The 24,134-nt window shown below is 36.3% G+C and overlaps 1 protein-coding gene across 5 annotated transcripts in view; it reads left to right on the top strand.

The window, feature by feature from the left end:
* Nucleotides 1–24,134, top strand: part of PARG (poly(ADP-ribose) glycohydrolase) — a 129,794-nt gene that overhangs the window by 66,987 nt on the left and 38,673 nt on the right. For all 5 annotated transcript variants that reach the window (XR_008619926.2, XM_055092787.1, XM_055092788.1 and 2 more), the window contains 5 exons: nt 1,338–1,495; nt 11,594–11,673; nt 15,744–15,804; nt 19,456–19,531; nt 23,663–23,810. Coding sequence is in view for 4 of the 5 variants with exons in the window: in XM_055092787.1 (XP_054948762.1) it covers nt 1,338–1,495; nt 11,594–11,673; nt 15,744–15,804; nt 19,456–19,531; nt 23,663–23,810 (523 nt within the window). In the remaining variant the exon portion in view is untranslated. The remainder of the gene's footprint in view (nt 1–1,337; nt 1,496–11,593; nt 11,674–15,743; nt 15,805–19,455; nt 19,532–23,662; nt 23,811–24,134) is intronic.

Raw genomic sequence — 24,134 nt, 5'->3', positions numbered from 1 at the left:
TCTGATTGGCAATTGGTTGGAAGAGTTATTATCCAAAGACCTGGAATCAACAGAAAGGAATATCTGGGTTAAGATAAGGGTTTGTGGAGACCAAGGTTTTATCATGTGGATGAAACCTTGTAGCAGGCTTCAGAGCTTTTATCAGATCTAAAAAGGTACCACACCCTTTCTTAATTCTCACCTGGAAAGGAATAGGGATTCTTTACAGAACGTACATTTTCCCAACAGACAGCTTTGCAGGGCTATTTCAAAATATGTCAAAGAAATATATTTTGGGGTAAAATACTTCCATTCTTTCAAGGTCTGCTATCTGTCATGTGATGCTATACTCGAGTCAGGCTGGAGTTGAGTCTTATTATTGTAAAAAGATTTGTTTCATCAGTTTTAAGGTCTCTGTTTTCTTGTTAATGCTGGTCACTTGTGCTGAATTCTAAAGTGAGGAGCATATAATGAGGCGTGTCAGACCCACACTTCCTGTCATGGTGTGGACTAGTGTTTCAGGTTAACTTTGGAATCCCCTTGGTCGAGAGGAGGGGTTCATTCAGTTGGTTGGGGGGCTTGGAACTTTATTTTTTGTTTACAAACAGAATAAAACCCACTGAACACAATACTCAGGTCGTGTGGATTATACTGACAATAAAAGGTAAGTGAATTTGGTGGCATAACTAGAAGACATTTTAGACATAAAAGATTTGAAGGAAAAATGTCTTACATCTTCCTTGACTTGGAATGTTTGGTTATGTAAGAAATGTCTTATCTTTTTACAACTTATACATGTCCGTATGGTGGTTTTTACATGTTCTATTAATAGCTTTAATGAAGTTAGATTTGATTCTTATAAAGAAATTGTGAGTATGAAGTGTAATCTGGAATAAGAGGGTTAAGACTTATTTGTTGAATTATCTTAGATCATTTTATTGAGGACTAAGAAAGATTATTCTGGCCAATAATTTTTAATATAAATAAGAACAAAATTTAGCTTAAACAATGTTATATATTTTTGTTTCATCTTTTGTTTTAATTTTTCATTACATGGGCAATGTGTTTTTATTTACTTGCCGAAGCAATCTTGTTTTTCACTAATAAGTAATGTTTTATATTCTCTTCACTATCATTATTATTGATTAGAAATCTGCAGTTTGTCAAATAAGTGCATTTTCTGAATCATCCCTGATAAACAGCCCTTGACTTTTACAATATTGCTGATTTAAGGATTCAAGAATGGCCTGAAATTATTTCTGCCTTAATTTAGCAAATGCAATTTGGTGCCTCTGCTTTTGAAATTGCTAAACTAATTATTGCTCTTCTCGTCTGTACTTTTTTGTTTCTTTTATCAGCCAATACCACTCCTGAAACAGAAGATGAATCATTCCATCACAATGTCGCAGGAACAGATTGCCAGTCTTTTAGCTAATGCTTTCTTCTGCACATTTCCACGACGAAATGCTAAGATGAAATCGGAGTATTCTAGTTACCCAGACATTAACTTCAATCGGTATGTTTTCAGAAAACACCTCTTTAACAATAAAAAAGACAAAGGTGGAAGGAACTAATAATATTTTTTGAATGAATTCCATAGGCCAAGCATTTTATATGCAGTTGTCTTATTTAATTTTTACAGTACTTAAGTGACATTTTCACCATTTTGCAGGCAAGGTGATTAAAGTTCATTGAGGTTAAAAGAACTTGATTAGGATCCAGGAGCTAGTAAGTCACAGAACTGAGATTTTATTTCAGGCCTGTCTTACTCCAGGGCCCATGTTCTTTCTGTCCTCTCAGATGATTCCCCAGTTCTCTGGACTCCACATGCCTCTTCAGTTTGATTATTCATGAGAACTTTTGTTGTGCTTATATTCCTTAATGCTGAAATATGTGAAAGGTAGAGGAAAAGTCCTCCTTTCTACAAAGGTCTTATAAAATGAGAGTCTAAAGTCATGAGCTGTCTTATGAGACTTGAAAAATGTCATTGTTTTGATGAAAAGTGAAAGGTGATTTTGACCCTTTATAGACATGGTTAATTTATCAGTGTAATATTTTTAAAAGAAAAACAAAAGAATGTTCAAACTGCTCGACTAAATTAATACAGTGTGAAGGTATTGATAAAGTTTTAGATTCCAGCCATTTTCCCAGGTGACTACTTTCTCTATCTTCTACACAAACAAAAATATTTTAAAGAATCTTCTTGGCAAATTAATGTTTTTTCTTCCCTCCTACTCACTACTCCCATATCCCCACCTCTGTTTCTTTCTTCACTTGAGAATTATCTTTATAGGACCCATGAATAGAATATATGAGTTTTCTTCCCTGATTTCAGTGTGAGACTTGAGAAAATTGCTATAATCTGTGCCCCTTTCCCAGCAGGCTGTGTGTAATGCCCTTCACTGCCTCTGGTCACCCAGAGCCTGCCTCTGAGGGTGGGGCAGTATGCAGAGTAGGAGATAAAGTCATAGAGCTGATACACAAACAAAACCCACTTTTGTTTGCCATACTGCTTTTGTCTCCAAAGTAGAATGATCAGTAACACCACTTTTTTTTTTTTTTTTAATTTTAAGACGGAGCTTCACTCTGTTGCCCAGGCTGGAGTGCAGTGGCGCAATCTTGGCCAACTGAAACCTCCACCTCCCGGGTTCAAGCGATTCTCCTTTCTCAGCCTCCTGAGTAGCTGGGCTTACAGGTGCATGCCACCACGCCTGGCTAGTTTTTGTATTTTTAGTAGAGACGGGGTTTCACCATGTTGGCCAGGCTGGTGTCGAACTCCTGACCCCAGGTGATCTGCCTGCTTCTATCTCCCAAAGTGCTGGGATTACAGGTGTGAGCCACTGCACCCAGTCTGATTGTACCAGTTTTTCTAGTATCCTTTTTCTGTTCCAGGATCCTACCCAGCATCCCAGTTACATTTAATTACCTAGTCTCCTCCAACATGTTCCTTGTTTTTTCTTTTCTTTCGTGATCTTGACAGTTTTGAAGAGTACTCATCAGTTATTTTGGAGAATATTCTCAGTCTGGGTTTGGCTGATGTTTTTTCAGGATTGGAATGAGGTCATGCATTTTTGGGAGAATACCACAGAAATGATCCTGTGTCCTTCTCAGTGCACCGTATCAGTGGGATCATGATACTTCTTATTACTGGTGATCAGTTGGCGAAGGTAGTGTCTGCTGACTTTTTCCACTGTAAAGTTACCATATTTCCTTTTGTGATTAATAAATATTTTCCAAAAGATAAAACACTATGCAAATGTTGTTTTGCCTCACATTTATCCCTACTAATTTTGGCATCCATTGGTACATCTTGTCTGCAATGATTATTACCATAGTGTTTGCCTGTTGTGAATTTTCTGCTTCCCTCTTCTACATTTGCTAATTGAAATTCCATTGTAAGGAAGAGCTATCCCTTTTCCCCCAATTTTAAAATATCAGAATGGACTCATGGATATTTATTTTGTTGTGTCAGTTTAAATTAAACAGTATTATTTATTTTACTGCTTTAATTATTCTAGCTTTGGCCATTAGGGCTCCTTTAGGTTGACTCCTATGTTCTTTTGATAAGCCCCATCCTTTTTTTGAGCATTAACTTTCATTCTGGAATCATACATTGTTCCAGGTTCATCTTACATTTTCCATGCCTCAATCCTGGAATGAACCATTTTCTCAAGGATTCCTGGTCTCTTTTATTGTACAACGGTATTTAGAGACCAACATCTAGGTGATAGGTGTGCTCATTGCTGCTAGAGTGTCATTGTTTCTAATGCAACTTACTTTATGTGGGCAGCATTTCTTATAACTCCACATGGCAGCAGAGAAATGAATTCACAATTCTCTCCAATATCAGAGTGTCAGCCCCGAAGACCATATTTTTTAGCCTTTTAAAATTGGAGAATGTTTTACTCTCAAGATGAGAAGAATTCTAGAATTCAGCTGGTTAGTTCCTAATGTAAATTTTTAATTAAACTTAAAAACTAGACATTTCAGTGCATTTATTGTGTGTTTAGCAGATGAAAGTATAGCAGATGACTTGAATATAAGCTGCTCTTGGACTGTCATAATTCTTGGGTTATATTTTTATGACCTTCAAACATTAAAATATTGATGATAATTTGTTATTATATATGATTACCCTCTACTATCAACACTAAGGGGCAGCAAAGAATGAAAAATAATGTTATCTAAGAAAATTTCTTTAAAATCCTAGTGTTAGCAAACAGGATAGTTTTTTTTTTTTTATATAATATGCTCCTTAGTTACATAAATATTAGTTGCAAGGGGCATATTTTTAATCTATTTTTCAAGTTTGTACAGTAGGTAAGTTTGTTTTTAGATACTGGTATTTAGTCAATGTTTAGTTCAAATGTACAATGAGCAACTGCAATATTCCCCACAGTGTATTAAGTGCCATAAGGTTACAGAGAAAGGAGAAGCCAGTTTCTGAGTTCTTACTGTTAATGTAGTATTGTCTCATTTTCAAACCTCACGTCACAGATGCCCTTCTCTTTTCCACATGGCTTTTATTCCTCCTCCAATACTCAGTTCACGTATCAGTTTTTCTGGTGTCTCAGATTCTGCTAGGATAGCTTTGCTACTCTAGGTTCCTATGCTAGCCTCTGTGTACCTCTGGAGAGGTGCACAGCACCATGACGTTTTATTAAAGAAAGATATAATTTAATAAAGGAAACTTTCCTCAAGGAAATAACTTTTCTTGCTGTTGTTGTTTTGAGACTGGGTCTCATTATGTTGCCCAGGCTGGTCTCAAATTCCTGGGCTCAAGAGATCCTCCCACCGCAGTCTCTAAAGTAACTAGGACTCTATGTCACCATGCCCAGCGCAACTTTTGAATTAAGTACAAAAGGGTGAATAAGAGTTTTGCCAAGGAGAAGGAGAGGTGGTTGCATTCTAGGCAGGGGGAAGAGTATGTGTAAAGTCACTGTTGCAAGAAGGACCTGACATGTCCAGAGACTGAGAGAAGACAGTGTGGTTGCAGCACAGAGAGTGAGAAGGAGCATGGAGACGGTAGAGGCTACAGAAGTAGCTGGAGGCTGGACCATGCTGTGCCTCACTAGGCCATCTGAAAACAACAGGAAGTCATTGGAGGATTAGATATGTGGGTAGAGGAAGACTAGCACATGTGTTCAGATTTACATTTTCAGAAGTTTATTTTGACTGTAATGTGGGAATCAAGCAGAGAAGGGCCAGAGTACATGAGTTTACCCAATTGGAGAGGCTACTGCAATGCACCGGGAAAGAGGATGGTAGCTGGGATAGTGTAGGGGAGGGGACAGAGGTGTGGAGACATTTGAAGGGGTAGCCAGAGTGATGGTGATGGACAGGATTGGTAGATGGGCAGAGAGAGGCATCCAAGGTACTCCTTAGGTTTATACAACCAGATGTGTGCCTTTACTGTCCCCTACTTTTCCTACTGTACTACCTAGACTACTTCATAATTGCTTATTTAATCATTTCAGTGGGACAGGGATCTTAACTGTCTTTGTTATTTTCACAAAGTCTCATGCATTGTAGGCCTTCAATAAATGCTTCTTGAATGAATGAAAAGAAATTTTACAGATGAAATATTTGAGAATTAAGTGACTTGTTTTGAGTAATGGAGCTGGTTAGTGGCAGAGTGCTAAGACTATAATTTAGACCCTTTGTTCTCAGTCTCTTGTCTTTTACTTTTCATATTATATCTTAGTCTTAGGAATTACGAGATGTTTTATTTTTAAGCCACATATAATCAAACATAGCTTTTACTTCTGATTTCGTTAGTAATTGGGGTAGAATTGAGAGAAAACACAGAGCATTGGAATCTGCAATTGCAGTTATATAAAAAACCTGTTTCACAGGCGTGAGCCACTGCGCCCAGCCCATATATTACTTTTACGTGCAGAAGAAAAAATAGTTCAGGGAAGAACAAGTCAGTTGTCAGAAATCAAGCTGAACACAAAGTTAATAAGAGTGGACAATTTTTGTAATTTGATTTTGAGGGTGGAATTTCACAGATTTTTTGAGGCTTTTCCAAAAAAGCTAGTGTGGATAGCTTCTTTCCAATTACTCCTCCATAGACACATTGTCATTGTGTCTACTTCACCCTATTTTACTTATTCAGCATATAGCATTTTATTTCTTATGCAAGAAATAGAATCTACAGAGTTCTGTAGGGAGCAAAGACCCATCACTGCTGGATGGCTGACAGGCAGAGGTCAAGATGTCTTGGGAAGACTTGGCTTTGGTGACTTCCAATTTCCTGTAACCAATTACCAGAATTTACATTCATATATATATCTTTTTTGTTTTTGTTTTTTTTTGGGGGGGGGACAGAGTCTTGCTCTGTCGCCCAGGCTGGAGTGCAGTGGCGCCATCTCGGCTCACTGCAAGCTCCACCTCCCGGGTTCACACCATTCTCCTGCCTCAGCCTCCCTAGTAGCTGGGACTACAGGCACCCACCACCACACCCGGCTAATTTTTTGTGTTTTTATTAGAGACAGGATTTCACTGTGTTAGCCAGGATGGCCTCAGTCTCCTGAACTCGTGATCCACCAGCCTTGGCCTCCCAAAGTGCTGGGATTACAGGCATCAGCCACCGCACCCGGCCAATTTTATTATATATTTTAATTTTAAAAGACCTTTGTTTTTCAGCCAAACTTCTGAGTGGGGAAGTCTGGGGCTTCTTGGCGATGGCAGGTTTGTCTTTTTCATTGTACATGGTCATTTATCCTGAAGACTGAGCTGGTTAGCGCTGAAAGTCAGCATGTTGGGCTTGATGGGAATCAAGGCTGGGCCATTTTTTTAAATGAAGGGAATATTAATTAGAACAATGCAACTGCTTTATGTAAATGAATGTTGATTTTTTTTGCCTGGGCATTATGTAATGCCTTATTTTAGCGCAAGTACCTTAGCTTACTCAGCATTATCTGAAATTCATTTACTCGTCACATTAACCATATGAATTAGAATATTGATTAGGAATTGTTACACTCATTTTTAAAATGAGGTGGAAGTTTAGAGAGGGGAGGTTATTTCACCAAGTTAACACAGTAACGAGTAGACTTGAGATTCAAACGCAGGATGTAGTCTCCTTTGAGAAGCTGTGTCCCTTAACCATTCTGCTACACAGTCTCCCTTTGAATGAACTGAATTAATAATTCTTACCTCATGACTAGTCAAAAATTAGAACTATTTTTAGAAATAATTATTGATCTATTAAATAAATTAAAGCCATTTGTAAGCCAGAGTGACCATGACGGATTTAAGCTTGCAGCAAATAGCATTCTCACCAAATAAGAGTTTAAGTAGTTCCGTTGAAGATTTGAAATCAGGCATATTCTTGTCTTCCTAGGTGATGGATGTTCTTTTGGATACCAGAACATGAAAAATGAATTAAGGCAGGTAACCTAGTGTTAGTCTCCACAATGTTGTAGAGAATCCTAAGCAGCCAGGATGTCTGCACTTGCCTTTCACTGTGAGATGGTGTGTGTTTTAATGAGCCTAAGCTAGCAAATAATAGGAACAACAACTGTACATCACCATTGATACTGTCTTTTGATGGCTTGCTTTGATTCTGTCTATGGAATTTTCTAGGTAGGGAAGCCTCTCTACTGATAAGGTTCAGGGAGAATAAATGAATTGTTAGCACAACTGGAACTTGATCACTGTCTTCTACTCAAACTCAGTGTTCTTTTATTATATCTCAAAGCCTGTCATGAGCAAAATGCTCTGAGTGCTCCGGAAATGCCAAACAACTGAAAGTCCCCCCACTTTTATGTGGCTTCTGAAAGATCCAGTACGTAATCTGATGAGCCATTTGTTAAGCTGATTATGTAGCATTTTATTGTGTTATTTCCTTTTATGCATAGTTTCTACTTATGATTATAGTTTCTAGCAGTGGGGAGTTGTGTGTGTGTGAGTGTATTTAATCTCAAAAGAGAGGTATGGCTAGCTAGTTGAATAAGAAAAATGGAAGAGTATGTGGTGGGAGGCTGACGTCAATAAATTGAATATGTCTTCCCTTTTTTATTTATTGCTGTGTTCTTTAAGCCCTGCTTAGTTATGGTAAATACCCCTGACCTTTTTCCCTGCTTGCCTTTCAGGTCCTAAACATTCATATAAAGGCTTCCAATGTGATTAGCATTGATGCTTCTGAGTTTGCATGGAAACTAGATGGTCAGAGATAAATTGTGGGTCTCAGCAGTGGTCAGCCCAGGAGGTTTTTACATCTGCCTCTTCCCTGGATTGAAAATGCTGCTGGGGCCATATGGCAGAGTGCCTCACAGAAGAGCCAGGAATGACTTTCTGGCTGGGTTCCGGATTATCACTTGCTCGTATTTTAAAATGGAGGTTGTAGTGCTTTGGGTTTGATTTACTGTATACTAATGGGATTATTACTTAACTTGAAATGGCATAGTGGGTCATGGTGGGGGTGGGGATGGATATACCTAGAATAAAATTCCAGTAATGTTATCAGTATTCCATTCAGGGAAAGATTTTATTCAAGTCTGTTTCTCCTTATAAGTATGCAAAGAAAAACACCAGCTAATAAGTGTCTGACCTTTGACTGATGTCTGTCTTTGAAAATACCAACAGTTTTGTTTAGAACAAAGTAAGATTTCCTGACTGGCTTTTTGTGTTTGATTTCTTTAATAATCTGTAATTATCTTTCAATTAAATGCCCAAATGTCCTCCCTACATGTAGAGGAGTTATTGTGGCCTGGTTTGTGTGCACACTGCTGACTTAAAATATGCCTTCAAATATACATACCCAGGACTTGAAAAATCTAAATTAAAAAAGAAAGGTGTTGGGAAGTTTACAAAAAAAGTGGGGGCGGGGGAATGATGCTTAATGATTATGAGAAGGTCTCACTTTCTCTGAGCCTGTTTGTGTATGTCTTTCTCTCTGTGTGTCTGTCTCTCATGCTCTCTTTCTCTAACCCCATTTCTATCAGCCTTTCTCTTCTCTCTATCTTCCCTGCCTCATCTTTCTTCTCCCCCTTCACCCGTTTCTTGGGCTCCAGCCTCAGTCCTTTTGTTTTCCTCCTCATTCCCAAAAGCTGTCCCTCAGATTGTATATCACTCCTGGGATGACTTTCATTCGTGCTGTTTGCCTGTCTATTTATGTTATTTTTACTTGCTTCCATATCAGGATAATTCATTTTATTTGAGTGGCTGTGCATACAACTTTAAAATTTCACAACAGTCAAGTCTGAGAATTGTCACAAGGATTTTAAACCTGCTTCATCTCCTCTGACTTTATCTCCACTTCTTACCCCCGACACCCACCATGACACTTCCCCCACTTCCCCCTGCTCTATCAGGAAGATGGGAAAGTGTATTTGGTTACACAGTGATTTGAAGTTAGGATTGGAGCAGTGAATAAACAGAGTACATTGAGATTCTGCTTGATTTGTACCTTTAAGATTTGTACCTGCAAAATAAACAGTGGTGTTCATTTGTAGTGGGTGATAATAACAGCCATAAAATCTTCCAGGAAAGTCTGTCTCGCCAGGATAATAAATCTGCAGTCTCACGAGGCTCCTAAAGTTAATAATTTGTCATCATGGTTGTGAAGTATGTGACCTTTTATGTGATTTTATGCAGATGACCGCATATGGAAGCTAGGGACACTTTTCCTATGTTTTAGAGAATTATTTCTTAAGAGCAACAGCCATTTTCTCCTCACTATGCAATAGTTCTATTGAAGAAGAACTTTTATCCTTTAATTGAATTGTATAGTACATCAATTCATCTCTAGGAAAAGGTGGTGGCTACTTTTGTATTCATATTGCTTTCCTCTAGTACATAGTGAGCCTAGAAAGAGATTTTGCAGTGGAGCTAGGTATTCATTTAGTAAATCATATTTATTGATATAGGATGTTTAATTAAAATGCCATGTGGCTTCTTCATTTTGACTTAAATAAACTCTATTCTAGAAGAAGCCATGCTGAAACCTGCACCCTCAAAGAGCCTTTCTTTCAGCTGGCAACTGGATTATAAGAGTATGTGTATTAAATATTTTAGAAAGATAGGTTCTTTAAATAAAAATTATCACACAGGCTGTCTTAAACTATTTTTAAAAAGAGATCTGATTTTAGATTTGGTTAAAATACTAGCATACATTAGTATTCTTTTTAGGAAATAAATATTCATATAAATTGTTTTTCCAGAAATTGACCCTGAATACAGATTTCAGATCATTGAAAACGGAACCATTTGAAATGTGCATTTCCTTTCCTTTTCCTAATTTATTTCAGTCGCTCAATAGGATTTTCTCATGGAATTAACTTTTCCCTCTCAGCGTAGTTACATAAGCTTGCTGTTGTAATCATGAAAAATAATTACCCATTTCAGCACTTATTAACATGGACTTTACTTGAAGGGTCTCTGGTTTTAAAGTCAGAGCACATGACTAGAGGCAGATGAAGAGTACCTCATCATTCATAGCCACTGAGTCTCTATAATTTTTAAATGCCTTTGGAAAGCTAGATCTTATGCTCAAAAGCATGCTTTTGTGTTAGAAATCTTTTAGTGAGCTACTTACTCAGGTCATAATGCTTTTAAAGCCCTGCTTTTCTTTCCTCAGAATAAACTGAATTGTATGTTACCAATAACAATGCCACATCATTTCAAAGAAAACAGAATTAAGTAATCCAAGTCCGGGTTGCTGAAAACTAGATGACACAGGGTAGGCACTGTTGTGGTTACCATGCAAAGGATCTCTATTAGTCAGCTGGGGCTGCCATAATAAAATACCATAGAACTGGGTGGCTTAAACAACAGAAATTTATTTTCTCATGGTTCTGGAGGCTAGAAGCTGCAGATCAGGGTGCTGCTGCTTTGGTTCCTGGTGAGGGCTTTCTTCCTGGCTTATAGGTTGGCTGGCATCTTGTCCTCACATGGCAGAAGAAGAGTACTGTAGTCTCACCTTGCTTTTTAAAATGACACCAGTTCTATCAGATTAGAGTCCCACCCCTATGACCTCATTTAACTGTTACTACCTGCTCACAGGCCCTATCTCCAAATTTAGCTATATTAGGGATTAAGGATTCAACATATAAATTTTGAGAGGGCACAAACATTCAGTCCGTAAAAGAATCTAGTTGTTTAATTAACAAGGATTGTTGAGCCCTGATATCTTGTTATACCTGCCTGTGTCCCTACCCCCATTCCCCTCCACTCTCATTTCCTCACAAACACTCAGATAAGGATTTTTTTTGATACCGTTTTTGTTACTTATCAAACTACGTAGTAACATTATGAATTATAAATGTTGTTAGCCATTGAGAAAGTAGCTGTGCACTGACTGACTGACCCCAGTTGACTGGGAGGGCTGGATGGTGCCTTCTCTGGTGGAAGATAGGTTGGAGAAATGTGGTTGGTAGTAAATGATGTCTGATTTGAGCAGCTTTGAAGAAGTCTGGTTCTAGTTGGTTTCAGTTCTTTCCAGATGCCATTTGAATCTAAACCAATTTTCCAGTTCTTATCATTACAGAATTGTCTTCTGGAAGAATTATTTCTTTTTATTACTTGGTAGCAATATGGATGTAGTTTTGTGAATCATTAAGGCATTTTAACTTATCTTCCATTCTCTTTTATTTTTTATCTCTTTTAGATTGTTTGAGGGACGTTCATCAAGGAAACCGGAGAAACTTAAAACGCTCTTCTGCTACTTTAGAAGAGTCACAGAGAAAAGTAAATTCCTTTCATTCTTACTGTAATTTTTCTTGCTGATGGGAACAGTTCAAGTCAAGTGACATGTGAGGAACATTTTGTGTTTAACGTAAACCTTCCTGTCCCAACCACATTGAAACACTAGTAATGATGCAACAATATAACCTAGATTTTATGCTTATGTTGTGTATAAGCATAAACGTGTGCTAAATGTAGGGGGGCGGGGTTTACATACTCTGAAATCGGACCCATATTCTCTGAAATCTGTAATATACATCAAAAGATTTTCATGAATAAAAACCAGAGAAAGTATATTGACCAGGAAATAAATTTTGGATGCTCTTTATTTAAAGAAGTATTCACTAGTTTATTTGCATAAGTCAACTAACGCATTGCTTTTGTACCCATTCCTCTCTTTTGTGCCCCCCTAAACCCTTTGTGGAGTTCTTATAAAACTGTTTTGTACTGAGTTTTATATCTCCATCTTCCTCTATTGAACCTTAACATTCTTGCTTCCCCAAAACCTGATAGCAGCTAAGACAGTAATACTAAATGTCCAACAAATACTGGTAATGACCAGCTGATAATAGATTGGTATTGCCACTCTTATCTCAGAAGCTGAATGACCATGGTCAAGTTTCTTGACACCTCTAAGCTTCAGTTTTATCACCTATGAAATAATATAATAACGGCCATTACCTTACAGGGTATAGATATTAAACAAGGAGATACATGCTTAATAAATGTAAGCTATTATCAATGGGTAGCCTTTCCTACAAGTGGATGTAAACCAGAACACCTCAAAAGTTTCTTTGTGCTAAGTAGGTAAGGTCAACCTGGTCAAGTGAAATGGCTTTTTTTCAGTTCTGGGTCATAGGATTGTCTTAAAATATGTCTTTGAATCATTTTAAGGTCATTTTCCTCATATCTTTCTTCTACTCTTGCATTACAGTGTACTTGGCATCTTCCCCCTTGAATGTATTGCTATTGGACATTGTTAAATTTTTAGAATGAAATCAATTATCAGGATTTTGATATTTAAGGGAAAATTACATGCTTCTCTGATATGGAATTATCTCATAGCTTATTGAATTTCAGTTTTGTGCCCTGTACTGAATGAAATATTAAAATGCAGAATCATTTGGACCTATGAGACACAAAATCAAATTAGAATTTGTAATGACTTGTTAAAAAGATGACTACGTAAGGCCAGGCACGGTGGCTCACGCCTGTAATCCCAGCACTTTGGGAGGCCAAGGTGGGTGGATCACGAGGTCAGGAGTTCCAGACCAGCGTGGCCAAGATGGTGAAACCCCATTCCTACTAAAAAATACAAAAATTAGCCAGGCGCGGTGGCGGGAGACTATAATCCCAGCTACTCGGGAGGTTGAGGCACAAGAATCACTTGAACCCGGGAGGTGGAGGTTGCAGTGAGCTGAGATTGTGCCACTGCACTCTAGCCTGGGCGACAGAGCAAGACTCTGTCTAAAAAAATAAATAAATGACTGCTTTTTTTGGCTATTCTAGGTCTAATTAGAATTATTACTATTGGTTTTTTTTGTTTTGTTTTTACAGTACTTTGAGTTGCCGTTTTAAGTAGAATTATTATAACTAAGTAGTACAGAGTTTACTTTTTTGTCCTGGGAGTCAAATCATGTGTGTCTTCTCTAAAAACTAACTTGGCTTTCTAAATTTTAGGATTTCAGATACTTTGAGGAAAAAGCTTAAAGTTGTTTTTTCAACTGGAAATGTATATGCCATTATAAGTATTGGGAATTTGAAGAAATAAATTATAACTAGACATTTTATTTTCTGACTTTTTCACTGTACATGTTAATTAAGTTCTTTGTAGAAATACAGTACAACATTGCTCTTGGTCTTCAGTGTGTAAAGCTAACGGTTTAAAGAGGAAATACTAAAGAGAATAAAAGAGGTTGCAGTATAATGAGTGGTTGTGTAGAAGTTCTGGAGCCTACTCAATAGACTTCAGAAGCTTATTTAAGATACCATATTTCATCGAATCTGAGATATCATAGATTACTTTTTAAAAATGCTATTATATTATATACCTCTAAGAAGGAAAAAACACTCAGGACAGGGAGTTTAGTAGGAGACATGACCCACAAGGCTGGTACACCTAAGGATAAATGAGAAATTAACTTGACCTTCCAGGAAAGGGACCATAAAGAAACGTGCAAGTCTCAACCTTGACACTAAATAGAGAAAGGAAAACAACATTTCTCTGAGAATTTGAACCACAAGCCCTAAGCTTTGAGTGTGCAGCCTTACCACCAGTGTGGTCCACAAAGGCCTGCCACAAAGGATTAATTCAGATGGTATCAGGCTGATAGTGTTCCCAGACGACAGCAGAAGCAGATGCACATCTTCTCTGGGAAAATTCACCTCTAGTCTAGACCTATGGTAAGATACCTCCATTATAAAAGATGTATTCCAGTTTCGGAAATGTAACGTGAAAAAACATGCCTTTTAGAATTGATAAACTAGAATTCCATCAGGACCAACTTTTCAGTGTTGTTAAACATGTGTATTTTATATCTGATGAAGATCTTGAGACTGAAGTATTTTAAAAAGCCTTCTGAATTAAATTACTTTCTATATAGTTTTAGATAAAGTGTCTTATAGATCAGGTTTTTGAAAATTTATGACCTGTATGTAGTATATATTGTGATTTTATGATGGGAAGTATTTGATTAATCAAAGTATCCTATTCTGAGATGAAAGTTGCCTTGTTACGAAAAAACGCTAACAGACGTGCTCTCAAGGCATTTTTGTTAATCTAAGAAACCATGTTGTTCTGCCTTTTCTTGCTTTGCCAGCAGTGTTTATGAATTTCTTTTAGCATCTCTTAGTATATATTAAGGACATTTGATGTTCTTACTTCTCTGCTAAGTTACCGAATGACAAGAGAGATGTTTTCTATTATATTCATGGAATTGCTTCACTAGTGTTTGAGTTGTTTGACCACTTACTTGTGAGTTTTAAATATGTTATCCATTTATCTTAAAGTTAGGTATCTAAAAGACGTAAGACCCATGTTAACAAAAAAATGTGTTTTCTACTGCAACTGCTCCATATGGTTTTTGAGTGGTTCCTGCTTTTGACTGAGAACAAGGAAATGTGGAATTGTGCACAGGAATGAAATGATGGCCAGGCTTTCACTGGGTTATACACTGTCATCACTAATAGTTCCTGACATCTCTCTCTTTCCTTAAGAGCTTTTTTGTATTCAAGAAAACAGAAATGGCATGGCCTTTTTAGTTTGTTCTTTGATTTGAATTAGACAAATTACTTCTGGCCAGCTGATTTATTTGTTTCTTTTGCTACTAGCTTTAAAAAATAAATAAATAAATCTGACTAGAAAAGGATCTCATCCTCTAAAATTATTGACTACATTAATAGTACGTCATTTAGATCCTCCCAAATTTATTGCTCCTTGAAAAATATGTCATCTTTGTTCTGTAAACTCTTAGAACCAGTAATTTCTCCTCTGGCTACGACTGCTACTAACAAGTAGAGTGATTGCCCACTATTTAAGCCTGAGACTTAGCTATACTAACTCCAGAGGATGTGCAAATGATTTCCTTTTTAAATCTGTGGCATTTCACTTTACCATATAGTACATAAATGTGTATTTATTCTCCAGTCTTTGAATGTAGGGTTAAGTCCTTTCTTTGTAAAGGAGTCTACAGATTTGAATTCAATTTTGTCTTTGTTGCATTAGTTGTACCAGTTATACATCCTTTTTTTCAATGCTTTTTTAAAAAAAAAAGTGTATTCAGCTTCAAAAACTTTACTAAAAATACCAGCACTCAAATCCTACTGTTGTGCTGTTATTTGTATAGTTTCGTTTAGTGAAGTCTTATTATTTTATAGAAGGAGTTTCTACTGTAAGGATATTATTTTCAATCAATATTCTGTTATTTTCCAATGCTAGGCTTTGTATTTCCTGGTTAGTTTTATAGCCAATGTTAGACCTATTCTTTTACTGAGTGTGTGTGTGTGTGTGTGTGTATAATCTTTTCAAAATTGAAACTTATTTTGGGTATGTTTTTCTTTTATTGCTTCTGTAGAACCTACTGGGTTGGTGACATTTACAAGACAGAGTCTTGAAGATTTTCCAGAATGGGAAAGGTAACAACAATAATAAAAATAATCCTAGACCCCCTAGAAATAGAAGGACTCTTGCACCATGAGAGGATTCTATTTTATAGCACCTAGAAAGATGGTTTTCCAACCTCTGTTTATCCTAGTGCCAGGGAATTTCTTCTCATAAATGATCCATTGATAGCTCTCATGTTTGAAAAGGTTATGCCTTTTAAATCAAAGTCTATAACCCTTTGATTTCTACCATTTTGTCTTGGTTTTGTCTTCTGAAACAAAGTCCTGTTTAAAATTGAGAAGTGTTGTATGTGAAGACACTAATAAAAGGAACACCAATATTTAAATGTTTCTCCTTACCCTTTTTTTTTGGTTAGTGTTTGAACTTTATGGCTTTTCTTTCCGGAGGACAAGATTGAGAAAAGTCTTTTTATTATTTACATTTTAGTAAACAGTAACCATCTAGAGTTCGTCGAGTGGCAAGAATTTTGAAGTTTGGCTGCCCTTGTGTACTACTGGTAGATTTTGTGGAAGTTGCTATTTACTGTTTGTTTCTTATTTATCAGAAAATATTGAGGAGATAGCAGCCAATATGAGCTAATTCAGATTTGTAAAGTCTTTAGTGTCCTGAAATAGTTAACATATTTCTTAATCTAAAGCAAGTCTCCCAATATACTTAAAGAAGGGTCCTGAAATAGTTAACATATTTCTTAATCTAAAGCAAGTCCCCCAGGACACTTAAAGAAGTGTAGATTAACTTTTTAAATATGTTTGAGGACATGATGAAGCATACTAAATACATATTTAACCAATGCCTCCCATTTTCATTTTCTAATAATTTTATGATAGTTTGTAATTGTTTTGTTTGGAATTAGTGATGAATGGAAATCACTTAAAAAAAAAGTTAACTTGAGAAGTCATATCTGCTTAAGTGGCTTTCCTGCGGTGTTTTCATCCATCAAAGATGTTTATTTGTGAAGTGAAAGATAAAGAAATTTACTTCAGAAGACTGAGTGCATGGTTTAGATGATTATTAATAGAGGGAAGTAGATAAAAGGTTAAGCGACCTGAAGAGAGAAAAAAAAATGAGCCAGAAAAAGATGAGAACATGTACAGCATTTTGGCATCATGGCATGTTAGATCTGAAAGGAACCCCAGCCGCCTACTAAAACTCTTGATCAGCTCTGTAATACCTGCAACAGACAGAAGACTGGATAGCTTCAGTGATGGCAGATCCACTGTTTCATATGTTTGTTCCACTGGTGGCTGCTTGTGTTATCATCTCATGCTTTCATTCACTAAAAATGTTTTCTACATTCATTCTCCACCATTCCTGGTTCTTCCTTCTGGAGCTACATAAATAAATCTGAATTTCTAGTTTTCTTCAACATTTGACCCTCCTTCATGTATCTTAATGGCTTCTTAACCTACTTCCCTCTCTAACAGTGCATACAAGTTCATACTAAACTGATTCGTTTCTTCTATTTCACATGTAATATGGATTCTAAACCCTTTATCTCTGCTCTTAACATACTCCCATTCATTGGGCCCTCTTAAAATATAGTGCCTGGAATTAAAAGTACCATTCTGCTGTGTCATCTCTATGGTGCAGAGGATTGTTTTTCTTCACTCTTCTATTAATCTCTAATAGGAATGCATATGTTTTGTTCCTGTTACTTTAGTGTAGATTTTATAGATCAATCTGAGGGCTTATTTTTAAGTCATCCAGGATCTCTACTTTGCATCTGATATTCATTTGGCACTAATGTGAAAGAACACTCATTTGTATACCACCATGTGGGAGAGAAGGGACAGGTCGAAATGCAGAGACTGGCAAGGCTGCTGTGTCAATGAGACACGGTAACTTTGCCTCTAAGTGAGACGAAGATTGTCCCCTTAATTTTGATAGGCAGAATTTGACTTATTTTTATTTCATTGATCTCTTTTTTGTTTTAGTTGCTTTATAAGTGAGTTGGAGAATATAATTAAAACCAGTCTCCCAGACTCCACAGAACCAGAAACATGCATTCACTTAAAGAGGGAGAATGAAGAAAAGATAAGGATTGTTGGTGTTCCCAAGCGTAAGGGGCTAAATGGGTCCAGGAACTTAGAGGCTTTCCTGAATTCCATGTTTCTGGCATGTTATAGTTAACCCTTTGATTATCAGCAAATACTTTAGCCAGGCTTAATCACAGAGAGCCAGAATCATCTACGTCTCTGACTCCTGGGGCAGGGGTGTAGAGGATGACCTACTGGGAAGTTAGAAAATGCTTCAAAACAAAACCAAGAAAAAGTTTCTAGCAATTTCGTGATTTTATTAAGAGCTATACTATAAAGTTTCTAGCTTCAGTCATGGAGAATAGTTGACAACAGATGGAATTCCCATTCTGAAGTCCTGACTGACAGCCCAGAGATTTTTAGATTATGCTTCTTTATCTTTTTAGTAGTATGCTTACAGGGGTCTTCCTCTGAATAAAATGGCTAGGAAAGTAGGACCAAAAAAAGGAAGTTAAAAAAATATATCAAACTTACGATACTGTTTTCTACAAGAGACTGGGAAAGTAATTTTTCTAAAAGTGTAGCATACTGATTCAGAGCTTGAGTGAGTCTACCTAGTTTCACATCTCTGCTGCTTTATTTCACTAGTCTTGGTTAGCTTACTTAGATGTTCTGTGCTTTGTTTCCCCGTCTATAAAAGGTGATACTAATAGGGTTGTTGAGAGGATTAAATGAGTTAATACAAATAAGGCTCTTAGACAGAACCTGTGCAGAATTACCTTCTGAGTTAAAGCTATCAGCCTGTTGGGCTGGAGTTTTGCCAGAAATGTATTTAAACTCATTGAAACCAGGAAGGAATCAAACAATTCTCAGTACTTTTCCAGCTAACCTCCTAGACTATTTTCTAAAAATATAATCATCTCCTCCCTCCCAAAAAAGATTATGGGCACTCTTATGTGAGTTAGAACTTTGGATCTCCTCTGTTTCATTCATTTATATTTTTTATTCAGTAAGTGATCAGGGGAAAAATATCTAATAAGGCAAATAATGTTAACAAATACTTTTAATACAATGGAATTTGTTGTTAATATAACATAAGTCAAGTAAATACCTCAGTGGCCATGGTTGAAAGGGAAAGAAAATAATTATGCCTTCTAAATTACAGGTACTAAGTTTATCTGTTAACCTTATTAATAGAAAAATACCATTGTTCAGAATTTCTGTGGCATGTATTTTCATCAAGACACACACACACACACACACGGTTATGAAACAGTGAAAATAGAAAATGGAAGCCAGAAGAGAATCATATATGATTTATTGCCAAATTTTTTCTACATTTTTCCTCAGATTGCCAACTCTAGCCATAACAAAATTTCATAGATCTTAATTTTTTTAATATTTTGTAATGTTTTTCAACTGTTTTAAAGAAGAAAAACTTTCATATTATTTAGAGGAAAATCAGGTTTCAAACTATGTTATCCAATTTTAATTTAAATATGTATATTTACATGTTTGAATAAAGGAGGATCAATACCAAGAATGTTAACAGTAGGCATCTGTTTCTGACTTTCGAGATTTGGGGTGGTTTCGGTTTTTGAATAGTTACCTATATTTTCACTTTTGTCCACAGTGAACAACTTGTCATTAAAATAATAAATAAGGGAATGTCTTTTTATATTGTAGATGTGAAAAACCCTTGACACGATTGCATGTCACTTACGAAGGTACCATAGAAGAAAATGGCCGAGGCATGCTACAGGTAGGTGAATCTTAGTAGTGTCTGTGTATGGTTAGGACTTTTTCTTGTCAAGCTTCTGACAGCAAAAGAAATTTGAAAAGCTGTTTATTTGTCTCCTAAACTGATTTAATGCAAAGAAGCATGATAGCAGAATGAAGAAAAACACCAAACAGATCACTTTGACAGACTTGGTAATGTTGTTATTTGCCAGTGTATACTCTCTGTTTCTTATATATGCTTCTCTAAAAAGCCTTTGACAGAAAATCCCAAGATCTGGACAGCATCAGCCTCTTGGTTCAGACATTGATAGTAGGTTGACAGTGGAGGAAGTTCCCAGGGTATAGTCTTGACAGACTGTCACCAGGCATTTTTATTCTTTTTCCTTAAAGGCTCTTCTTGCTCTGCCCCAGTTGATGACCAGATGGAGATGTTTTTCTGCCACCAACAGCTTTGTTTAGGTTGAGGGGGCAGACATCTAAAACTGATTGATAAGAAAGGCCTCTCTCTCATATGTAACAGTTTCACGCACGTGAGCTAGCTGTTTGCTATGTCTTTTCCCTGTTAAAAGCAGGTAATTCTGGTCCACTTCTCAATCTTTGTTAATAATCTGTTACCGCCTTTACCTTTAAAAAGTATTTTTGGAGAAGGGGGTTAACAAAAGCCCCGTGTTTAAAATATAGTAATATCTAACCTAATCTTTTGATTTATAATGCTTCTTTAAAATTCACTAATAATGTTAGTGTTTTGTGTTCTTATCCCATTTATAAGAGCATTGTAAACTGAGTTTTCTTTGAAAGAAGCTTGTATACCATCTCATTTATACTGATAACAGTTTATTTTTCTTCTTAGATTCTTATTTGGTGCTTATATTGGTTCAGAATCTAAAGAAAGCAGTTGCCTGAAAATGGACTGATTTGTTTGAATAACTTAATGCTTACTATAAAATTTACGTCTAGTTATTATTTAAATGAAACTGAGATTCTTTTTTAAATGGCCTTTTATTTGGACATATTTGTAATTAAAATCTTCAAAGAGACAAACTATGTTTTATTCTAAATCACCTTCTCCCAGTGGTTATTTGAGCTTATAAACAAAAACAAAACATATTTAAATTTGCATTTACTCCTATACCTTGTTTCTGTTTAAAAAATAATCTTAAAATATGCTTAAACATTGGTTCAAATTAGTATCACTTTTTCCCCCACATTCCCCTCTTGATGAAGTTCTTTCCATCTTTAAAGTCTTGGATAAACTGAGAGATTCTTAATACACATGAACTAAACAAAGTTACTGCCAGTTAGCACCACAGGAATGCTGACCTTTCATTACAATACAATTCAACAAGAAATTATTTAACAACAGTTAAGGTTGAGATCCTCCCCACTTCCTTGGAATATATTATAGATGAAATGTGAGACCTCGGTAGATTAGAGAATACCGTAAGGGCTTCTTGCTATTAATTGTTCTCCCTACCCATGCCATTGTCTCCGCAGGAGATCGGGGAATATTGTATTGCAATGCTACAGAGCTCCTTGTGTAGCATATAAATTACATTATGCTGAATGGCAACAACAACAAAACCTCTCTGAGGAGCTTTATCATTCCTGTCTTTTCATCAAGTTATAATTCAGAAGCTGAGTAATCTGAATGAGTAGCTTTAAAGTGACTTGGAAAATAACTGGCTAAAAATAAGGATGCATTCACATTCTTGTTTTCATGTACTGGAACAGGTTTCTCAACTGTTGTAGAGGGTCTTTATTGTTAAGAACTTTTTTAAGTAGTAAAACTTTGGTTTTCTAAAAGACTGGCATTTAGAGGCATACTGAGTTTAGTGTCTTTATTTCTGTGCACACCTTTCAAGTTAAAAATGTGGGCCTTTTATTCAAAGAGTAAACAATAACATACACATTGAATGTATTTCATCATCATTATCAAGTAGTACATAAGTTGGATAGAGCTTATCTTTTTATTTTTGTTATGTACCTTATTCCAGTAAAAATTAAGTTAGGCCAATCTTAAACCTCATCTGTTTCTCATTTGTAGTCACAATATCATTATACTTTTAGGCACTCAGCCAGTCTCTTAGTTCTCAAGTACAGTCCATTTTATTTCTTTACCGAGTTTCTTCTCTTTCCTTTACTTTACCACTTTCCTGTTTGAGGCCCTAGTAGTGCTTGTATAAACTATTTAGTACTCACCTAACCAGCCTTTTTACTTTTAGTTTTACAGTTTTCCATTTATTCTTTAAACTCTAGCCTGAATTATCTTCCTAAAACATAGGTCCAGGTGTTACTTGAATCTTTCCCAGAACCTTCAGAGGGAAATTGAGTAAAAATTCCCTAGACCTCAGACCACCTCATCACCAACTGTAAGCCTCCACCTACTCTACACTGCAGGCAAGCACAATGAATCTGTTTACCATTCCCCTCATACAGTGATTTACATTTGTTTTTTTTTTTTGCCCTGTGTCCTTGTGCAGCTATGCCCTCAGCCTGCATGTCAGCTGCCACATCCCCTTGTAAAGCTTTCCTATCTTCCTCCCTTGCTCCAATTTTAGTTAATTGTATTATTAGAAAGTATCAAATACATAGTAACAAGCTCTTCAATAATCATCTTCTCATTCTGCTTTTGCTCATTCTGACTGCCATCTAAATTGCAAATGCCGTGAGGCCAGGAACCATACATATCTTATTCATCTTTGTATCCAGTGATTCCCAGCACAATACTCAGTAAATATTTGTTGAATTGGACAGTTTAAGCCATGAATCACCCAGTGCCCATAGACCTCATATGTAGTAGGTAGCTAATTCTAATCAACAGACTGGTTTCACCAAAATTATTTTCCTATTTAAGCTAAAGAGTTACTCTGGTTTTTTAGCATTGGTTTTAGTACTCCAGAACACAAATCCAAATATATGATTCTGTCTGGTAGCTCAATTGAAGAACTCCTCAGTGGTATGTTTTAGTATTTTCTAAGTTCTTCTGTGGTAAAAGAAGACTGCTTCGCCTTCTATTAATTTCTGTCTTTTGACATATATTTTTACATATCAAACAATTCATACTATTGTTTTACTGTTTTGTAAAATAGGCTTCAGATTGTCATTTAGTATCAGTTGCTTTAGAGAACACTGAAGTTTTAAGAAATCGTATATTTTAAAATAGTTTGAAAGAATATAAGCCTCATGGTATTTAGTAAATCCTATTTTACTTGTGTGTATGACTATGTATATACACAAGTTGTGTGTGTGTGTGTGTGTGTGTGTGTGTGTGTGTGATCTAACTCCTCAGATAGTCTCACTAAGGAAAAGATGGTTGCTATTTCTTACATACTGCTTCATGAGGCTGGCATAGTGCTGAACACACTGGACAAACGGAAATAATGCCAGCAAGTTGAGTTTGCTTTCTCTGGAGGATTGTGTAATTCTTCTTTATTAGCAGGCATTTGGGGATCCCATCATACTACTCCACATAAAGCTTAAGAGTTCCCAACCTAATTGGAAATATTACTTTAATTGAATCTTTGCTGCTATACTGGGTTTTCTTTCTTCCTTTTTTCCTTGGTTATATTTTTAAAAAGTAGTTTGTAACGTTCATGTAGTTTGGGGTTTGGGGTTGAATTTAGAAGGACAAAAATTCGATCTCTTTATTCTTACAATAAAGTTGGAAAAGGTTACCCAAAAAGTTGATTACTAAACTTTTCAGTTCTTTAGGGCAAGTGTTTGGTTACCATATTACATAAGAAAAGTTTAATTATATTAAAGTCACGTGAAATACATAAAGGGAAGTTGAGTAGTGAATGGGGGAGAATGACTTTGAAACCTTCCCAGATAAAGACCTCCCTTGATTTGTGGCCCATGAGACACAAATAGGTTTATAAACAAGAGTCTGTATGATACATAATATTTTGCCTAAAAGCTCCATTTTCCAGATTGCTTCTCTGGTTCTGGGATCCAGAAAAATGTGCAGAGATGTTAACTGCAGTGAGGTGGAAAGAGCTTAAGCAACCAAAATCTGCCCTTCCTGGGAAGATTACTTATTTGGGGATTGATTTTCATGGGAGAGGAAAAGATGAGAGCTTAGAGACTATGTGCTTCTTGATCATATGTGTAGGTATTTTTGACCATTATTTAATATGCCACATTTCCCCAACAGGTGGATTTTGCAAATCGTTTTGTTGGAGGTGGTGTAACCAGTGCAGGACTTGTGCAAGAAGAAATCCGCTTTTTAATCAATCCTGAGTTGATTATTTCACGGCTCTTCACTGAGGTGCTGGATCACAATGAATGTCTAATTATCACAGGTTAGTTTTGGGAAGCCTGGAAAATGGGGTAGTTTTCCCCATCTGTGAATATCTGTCATGAAGACTAGAGACTACCCAGTATAGCTTTTCTCTTCCATGGGCATCAGTCCCAATATTTTTATCCATTAATTTATACTTAGTTTTTGAAATTATTACAGCCTTATTTTCCTAATCTTAAGTAAGACATCTTATTTTTACCTTTTCTTTCTTTCGTGGCATCTTTATCTGAGGAACAGGGATTAAAAGCTATTCAGTTACCCCACAGTTTGAATTTTTTTTTTTTTTTTTTTTTTTTTTTTTTTTTTTTTTTTGAGACAGAGTTTT

Source organism: Pan paniscus, chromosome 8 (assembly GCF_029289425.2).
Source record: "Pan paniscus chromosome 8, NHGRI_mPanPan1-v2.0_pri, whole genome shotgun sequence".
NCBI classification, from domain to species: Eukaryota; Metazoa; Chordata; class Mammalia; order Primates; family Hominidae; genus Pan; species Pan paniscus.
This window is presented reverse-complemented; position numbering and strand designations above follow the sequence as displayed.